This window comes from Megalobrama amblycephala, linkage group LG2 (assembly GCF_018812025.1).
Source record: "Megalobrama amblycephala isolate DHTTF-2021 linkage group LG2, ASM1881202v1, whole genome shotgun sequence".
In the NCBI taxonomy this organism is placed as follows: Eukaryota; Metazoa; Chordata; class Actinopteri; order Cypriniformes; family Xenocyprididae; genus Megalobrama; species Megalobrama amblycephala.
In genome coordinates this window covers 9,486,303-9,494,993 of record NC_063045.1, presented here as the reverse complement: position 1 = coordinate 9,494,993, position 8,691 = coordinate 9,486,303, and the positions used below count along the sequence as shown (strand labels likewise).

The 8,691-nt window shown below is 36.3% G+C and overlaps 1 protein-coding gene across 1 annotated transcript; it reads left to right on the top strand.

The window, feature by feature from the left end:
- Positions 1-401: 401 nt before the first annotated feature.
- Positions 402-4,907, top strand: LOC125262633 (SLAM family member 9-like; the record flags this gene model as incomplete). The annotated part of the gene is made up of 5 exons (XM_048181459.1): positions 402-729; positions 1,432-1,728; positions 1,804-1,917; positions 2,051-2,115; positions 4,502-4,907. Coding segments are annotated over 5 exons (852 nt in total), but the record flags the coding sequence as incomplete, so codon positions are not given.
- Between the last annotated feature and the right edge of the window lie 3,784 nt (positions 4,908-8,691).

The window sequence follows — 8,691 nt, the reverse complement described above, 5'->3', positions numbered from 1 at the left end:
TTGGTGGAGTCTGATTGGTAAGTTATATATATATATTTTGATAGCCTAATTTCTTCCAATTTTAGGCAAATAATTCTGCTGCTATTGTTTAAATTTGCATTTGCTGTTTTTTCTGAAATAAATGAAATTTAACACATATTATTGTGAGATCTACTTTGGATTCAGGTCTCTTTTTTCAATGAGCTAACTATAAAAATGTGAAACTATTGAAAATGTCTAGCTGAAATAAACTTTAAGTTTTACTTGGCTGTAATTCACTTGTCATGCAACCTTCAAATGTTTATTTTGCTCTATGCAGATAACTTTTAAACACAATAAAGATCAAATGTCACCTTTTATTTTGATTTGTATCTCTGTTGCTGCTAAAGATTATAAACTGATTTCAGTTTTGAACCTGTTCATGTTCTCCAGGGGTGTTTGGTGATTCAGTGTCAGTGATGGAGGGAGATTCTGTCACTTTATACACTGATCTTACTGAAATACATGAAGATGAAGATTTACTGTGGAAATATGGAGCTGAAAAGTCTCTGATAGCTGAAATCAGTAGAGCTGCTGGAATCTTCTCTACATCTAACGGTACTGATGGGAGATTCAGAGACAGACTGAAGCTGGACGATCAAACTGGATCTCTGACCATCACAAACATCACAACTGAACATGCTGGAGTTTATAAACTACTGATAAGTGGAGCGAAACGATCATCAAAAACATTCAGTGTTTCTGTCTATTGTGAGTAGAGATCATTTCTTCGGTTCTTTATATATTCTTGTTATTAGGAAACTGTTGATGAAAATTGCTCAAGACAAGTTAAACTTAATTGACAGCATAATATTGATTACCACAAAATTATTCTTTAAAAAAAAAACTGAAAAAAAAAAAACAAAATAAAAAAATGGTTACGGCAAGAAAAGAGAAATTTACGGCAAGGCGCTTATAGAGGAAGTCAATGATGTTAAATTTGTAAAGATTTAAAAGGAGAAATGTGAAGCTAATTATTTAATAGAAACACAATAATTCTTCTCTTTAAACTTTAGTATTTGAACTGTAAAGCTATTTAAATCATCATTTTTTGGGGTCATTTTATAGGTGTTCTGTTGTCAGAGTGACAGAATTGTAAAATTAGACATAAAGGTTAGCAAGTAATTTTTACTAAAATCATGTTAACATTCATGTTGTCCATGTCTTGTGGCCGTACTATTGATTTTTGCTTTTCTGCAGGACAAATAGAAAGAAATTGTGGTAATCGACATTACGCCACAAATGCTGTTGATTCAGCTTGACTCTGAATGTTCCTTTAACTATTTACATATTGAAATGTTTACTCATATATTTTGAGATGAGAAACGCTCACTGACTGTCATCACAATACATCGAAAATAAGATCTGATGACTAGATTTACCCACATTTGTTTATTCTATCATGTTTTTCAGCTCATCTGCCTGTTCCTGTCATCAGCAGTAACTCTTTACAATGTTCTTCATCATCATCATCATCAAATTGTTCATTGGTGTGTTCAGCTGTGAATGTGAGTCATGTGACTCTCTCCTGGTACAAAGGAAACAGTTTATTGTCCAGCATCAGTGTGTCTGATCTCAGCATCAGTCTCTCTCTACCTCTGGAGGTGGAATATCAGGATAAAAACACCTACAGCTGTGTGCTGAACAATCCCATCAGCAACCAGACTCAACATCTGGACAACATCACTCGACTATGTCACACATGTGCAGGTAGCGGTGATGTACTCTGTGTTTATTTAATGTGACAGATTCACTCACACTAATGATTTATTTCATCCATTACAGGTCAGAATCTACCTTTATTGTACATAGTGCTGATCTCTGCTGCTGCTGCCGGATCTCTGTTGATTGTAGCTGCAGTCGTGATATGCTGTACCTGCAGGAGATGCAGAAAAAAAGGTCAAGAGAGCAATTATTAATTTAAAATATTAATGCATCTGAAGCAGAAACATTTATTTGTTACAGATTTACACATTTCTATGTAAAACTGCTAGCTTTGTTGTTTTAACAATATGTATTATTGTCAATGCAGTTCAGATCCAGGAGGAAGACGAAACTGATTCAGCATTGTGTAAACCAACAACACAAAAAAAAAAGGTAAGAATTTACAGGAAATTGTTGCAGTCAGTTAGTGATTGAAGCCTGCTGATTGAAGTTGGCAGCAGCGGACGGTCAGTGAACAGGCGTGGGTGGTTTATCGAATCAACTGTCATTGTCACCTTCAGTAGGGAGCAGATCAAAAGGAGAGCAGTTTATACTAAACATATGTACTGTTTGCACCTTAGTGTTAGTTTTTCCATTTTTCAGGGATAGGCCTATTATCATTTTGCAGATGTAAAAAAAAAAAAAAAAAAAAAGTTGGCAACAAATCAATTAATTGGCAGATAGAAAATGTTTCTAAAATTGATCACATGTTTTTAGTAACAGTAATATATCATCATTGATTGATATTTATCATCATTGAATTATTAAATCTGACAGCCCCAGTCACCATTCACATCCATCACATCTCTTTTGCCCCCTACAACAAGCACATTTAAATGCACGTCAGTTCACTGATTACTCACAAAAATCAGCTTCTGCTGTCGTCCCATTAGTGACGTTAAAAATCATTTGTGCATCTGATTGAGTATTTCATTTATGTCAGTTGTGAAGCATTAAAAACCAAAGTGTTCAAGAGAACATTTTTATATTTTTTGGGGGGGGTCAAAAAAAAGAGTCAAAGCATATCCTCCTTCACAGCAAAACACTCGCTGGATGGTTGGATATTCTTAAAGGGATAGTTCCCCCAAAAATGAGAATTCTGTCATTGTTTACTCAACCTCAAGTTGTTCCAAACCTGCATGAGTTTCTTTCTTCTGCTGAACACAAAGGAAGATATTTTAAAGATTGTTTGTAACCAAACAGTTGCGGGGCCCCAGATAACAAGCAACCATCGAAACAACGTTAAATAAATGTTGAAAAAATGTTGACGGCTCCACAAACAGCATTACCAGCTTCACTTATTACTAACCAGATTAACTTTAATTCTGTCATTTATCTACAGAAGTTATTTTTGAGAATTAACAGAGGTTTAGATGTTGATGTTTTATTGAAAATGTTTGGTCGCCGTTATGGTGATCAGTGTTTCCTTTAGTTGGGCAGTTTGACTCTCGGCTGTTTATGTGAGTTTGTGGTCTTTGTAACAGTGTTTATCAAAACTCATATTTTGTGGCAAGGAAAGCCAGAGACAAAGATGACCAGGAGATATAGTTTTCAGCATCATAAACAAGAATAATTAATAATATTATTGACATGACCACACGCGTTGTTGCCTTATCGGCTTATTAAGCATAATCGGGTTAAAAATGTGCATGCAAACGCTAAGTGAAAGTGATTGTATTTTTTTTTTTTTTTTTACTTACTGGTCATACACAAGCCAAGTGAAATCTTTTACAACAGTATAGACATTTAAAAACCGTTTCTCAACCTGTAAATCTGTTTAAAGCGTGGGATGCCATGGCATTTGACCTGGTACTTTTTGAACACATTAAGAATTAATTTGTAAACAATAGTGCAGATTGTCTTTTAACGCACGGAGTGCACGAATATAGCATGGAAAAGAGAACCACCAATAAAAAGCAATACATACGAATGAATTAGATTTGGTTACACATTTATTCGAATGAGAGCCACCGGGTTCCACCAAGTAACAGTAACCTTGATGTGTGTCGTCTGACTGAACTAGATCACTCCCGTTGTTGCATTAGTTTAGTTTATGGACAGCCCATTTCTGATTTTGATGTGCTGCTGTTTGCCTGAAAATAGCTCATGAATTAAGTATTATGACGTGTATTAGTTAGGCCTATGTAGGCTAAAAACATTTGACTATTACACCAAAACCAAAACAAAAATTATAGATGCATGTGTTTGTTATTCAAAAATCAACTATATAAAATCATCTTTTATAGGACAGAGCGATTTACCCATGTTAGCTGTGCTGAAGTCTGTCCTCGAGCTGCAGCGTCTCTGCGGTTCATGATTATCTGAGGTTAAATGCAGGTTTAGGGGCCATCGGTTGCTGCGTAGATGTGCTGCAACAACTGTCTTTGCTGTTGCTTTTGTGTGAAAGACTTTCATACTCTGTGCAGAAGCTGTCATGACAAAACCTTCAGAACTTAATCTCTTTGATTTAATTGTTTAAAAAGCCAAGAATGAGATGTTTGATGTCATTTCCTCCTGCTGCTCCATGTTAGAATCTATTCAGTAGTAGTTAAAAAAAAACTTGTCTGCGTTTGTAGATTTGCATAAAAATAAAAGCAGCATACAAGATCAAAACTTGGTGTAAAAATTGTAGAAAATTGTGTTCAGATCCACTGATCTATCTGGGGTTAAAAAGGTTTTATTAAGAGAACAACAAGATTATTCAAAGAGAAATCTCGGTCTGTCATTAATTTTCTTGTCGCTTCAGCAGGTTCCTGATTGAGTTTGGGTTTTCTTGCAGAAATCAAAGACGGAGTCTGTATATGAAAATGTCCCCAAAAGACGATGATCTTTATCTACCAGAACTGATGTCAAAACTCACACTGGACCTTGTCTCACACCTTTTGGTTTTGCTCACATTTATTCCTTGTTTTCTCTGTGTGTGTGTGTGTGTGTGTGTGTGTGTGTGTGTGTGTGTGTGTGTGTGTGTGCGTGTGTGTGTGTATGTGATGTCTGAAATTTTTGTTTAATTTAGTTTGTACCCATAGCATATCATCCATAAACTCAACTAAAATGTTATATTTTTAGTTTATCATATAGAAATGTACATAACTTTCATTAGTAAATATTGATTCCACCCTTTACTGTGATTCTATGACTGTCATTTACTGTTCTTGTTTAATTAGTTTTAAAAAAATGAATTGGATATTAACTGCATTGCATAGTGCTTTACAGTATCACACATAAAATGTGATCTGCTAGATATTTTGGCCGCTATATCACAAGCACATCATCGCTCTCTAGTTTACAAAGCAGAAATCACTTCTTAGTTTAGTGATTTTTTTTTTTTTTTTTGATAAAGCACATTTCTACTGCCTCAAGTGCAAGTGCTGTACAAAACAACCACATAATAGTCTAATAACAGCACTACTTTTCACTGATAGAGTGCGCTATTTAAAAGATCCTGCTGTTATAGAGGATCCGCTGAAGAACATAAGATATCTTACATTAAAAATGCACTGCTCTCTTATGCCTCTTTGAATGATAACAATGTCAGTTAATCATAGATTAATGCTTATGATGTCATATTTCCATCTCATAAAATCAGCTTTATGTGTACTTAGAAGGCGGGACTTATTCCGCCACATTGCGTGTTACACTTTCTCCCATTCAAAACAATACGAGTGACACGTCTTGTGTTATTCTATAGTCTTTGGATATACACATTAACTCATCAGACAAACTGACATTGTCTCTCGCTGTCACAGTCAGTCTCAGTCACCAGCTCAGTCACTCTCTCCGCACTACATTTCCCAGCATCCCTCCTCATCCACACCTGCACTCAGTCAACCATTACCTGAACACTGATTCCCACCCACATAGCAAACAGACTTGGCCCAAATGTGGCCTCATAATGGCACTGCTGGCGTGTTGCCGGCACTGGCATGCATCATGTCAGCCAACCGTGGGCCATGTGTGGCAATGATGGCACTGCATGCATGACGGCAGACAACATTTGGGCCGATTGTGGATGTGAGGTGTGTGGCCCAGATCAGTGTAACGATTATGGGCCATACTCTGTGTACTGGACAATTGTAAGTATTTAGGCCTGCTATATCAAGGCAAGATTTACCCCCCCCCCCTCCCCCTCTCTCCTCTCTCTGAAACAGATGTAATGATTTTAATAATTAATAATATTATATATATGAGTCATTTGAAAAAAAATGTCCAGATTTAAAAATGATAAACAAAATGATAACAAAAAAATATATTTTCCTAACAAGATAGTTATATATATATATATATACACACACACACACACACACACACACACATATATATATATATATATATATATATTCTCCCACTGAAGGGTGAAGACGTCTGTCGGACAACCGCTGTTCTAGGTAAGTGAAGTTATGTTGTGTACGACCTAACATTAGATGTTATGTTATGTTAGATGTTTTGAATCAATATTTGGCCTTTTGGAAAGAATTGAACTTAAAAATTTTTACAAAAAAGCCGCCAAATGCGGTTAAAACTCGCAGATTATTTTGGTTATTATGATTAATGAATTCCATCACTCGTAACAGCTATCTTTAAAAATAGAATAACAACCCATTTTTGGCGCTTTTTGAAATACATGAAACTCGGATGCCACTTAGTTCTTTATTGAAGTGAATTTTGCCTATAAGGTAGCTGATTCACTGCCCCTTGAACTTGAGAACCCAGATATGAGGATTGACGCGACCGGGGTGAGATAGACCGGCCTGCGGGATGTCCGAGGCGCGGTGCTTCCTGTCCAGTGTGCGGAACAATGTAGCCCACTGTTGTTAAAAAATCACAGCAAAATCAGCAACAGTAATTGACTTTTTTAACTGAAAGTGATTCAAAGGTTGTACAATCAGATTTAATTATATCTAAATCTAATCTCTGACTTTGATAATCAGGATAGGTCTATGTCTGATATTTTTGTTTTAGCTAGTAGACATTCTTAAAACAATAAGAAAGCAATTTGTTATTTCGTAAGCATTTTGCATCAGTCATGTAGAATCAAATCTGGAATAATCATTGTGTCACATAAACAAAGACATGTTTTTGGTATTTGTAGGAGGTCATTGTTAGTTTACATTAACCTATGCAATAAGTAACTGTTTAAGACAGACCAGTACATTTTGAAATGCACTTTTTTTACTTGGGTAAAGTTGGTTTTATATTCGCACATTCGGCCATCCGTATTCAATAGCCTTGTTAATCACACTACATTGGACATTCAGTGGACATTCACAAGTAAATATGCCATTAAAACAATACTTGCCTATTTTGATCGACTGTGAAAAATGTTGTAAGTTGACAATCGTTGGTTGTCAATATCATGTCGCTGCTTAAAATTCGCAAACATTAATTTATTGCACATTTATTGGAAAGTCTGAATTTATCAGAAGTCCGAATGTGCGAATATAAAACCAACTTTACCCAAGTCTTTTTTTGAGGTGGAAATAAGATGTTATGCTTTTAATGCGTTACATTATCAGTACTTCAACAGTGCATTGGTTACTCTGTTTACACCACAGTTTCCATATCTCAACATTTTTAAGGTTTTTGTTTGCTAAAATGGTCTTATTTGTCATAATACTGTTGTCAAACTCTGACAAGCCAGTTAGTCATTCAATAGTGCCATATTATTGGCAATCATTTCCTGTAAAAAACACCAAAGCATCCTTATTTTTCATTTGTTACCTACATTTATTTACAGTAGATGGATGAATGTTTGTATATGTATTTATTAATTTTGTATTATTATTTTGTCTTTTAGCTGCTGTGAGGAAAAAATTGTCTGACACCACCCCAGACAGCAACATAGTGTGGCCCAGAATCGGCCCACATCTGGTACATGTGGTTTACACGCGGACCAGATGTGGGCCGGATCTGGCCCAACACTATGTTGCTGTCAGGGACAAGACTAATAGTCTGCTGGAATAAGGAGAGAGCACTTGTGGAGAAATGAGGGGCTGCAGAGCTGAACTTCACTTCCTGAGGACAGTCCTAAATAGGATCACGTTCTCCCTCACACATACAAACATTCTGATGTGTAAATTTGTTTTAAGTATTTTTTTTTTTATTTGCTCTATATTTGTTGAGAGTAAAATTACATTATAATATCTTTACATTTCAGTGCTAGATTCATTCATATATTCATGAGGTGGTAATAAAATATGCTTTGATTGTACTAAATAAAATAGCCTTCACACAGTTACACAATTCTGAATGTGGTTATTATTATTATTATTATTATTATTGGCTTGTGCAATATTGTTAAATAAACTAATTTTGAGAATTGAATTTTCTTGTGACTCATTTGTTCACATTGTTTGGGTAAGATTAGGCTGGGTTATGGCTCATTTTTGGGGTTTCTGGTTAAAGGGTGGTGGTGATATGGTTAACATATGGCTGAGAATTGGTACCAATAATAAAACCTGTATTGGCCCACTTCAGGGCCAGTTAAGGGTGATTAACTGGCTGAGATTCGGGCCGGTTATGGCCCATGTGTGACCCCTGTCTTTAATCCAGTTCTGGGCCACTTCAGGGCCGTCATTCTTTGCGGTACTTGGGCCGAGGGAAACGTGATCGTGTGGCCCGGAGCTGGGCCAGAAAACATTTGCTATGTGGGCAGCACCTAGACTTCCTCGTTTACTCACCATTTATCTGCCACCGTTCCCTTCACATCCTGGTCTGGTCTCGTCAAGGTCAAGGACAAGCATCACTGACCCTAGACTGGGAGATATCTACCAGTTCAACTCACCTGAGAACCTGCCTCATCTGATCCATCTTCTGTCTGTCATTATTTGTTTCCCTTCATCATCTTTCTGGTTCCAGCACCACCACCTCATCACCTGCACAAAAGACACAGCATTACCACCAGTTATGTCTACAATCAACATTCATCAAGTCATATATTTATGTTGCCTGTTACATTCCTACTCTGCTCTC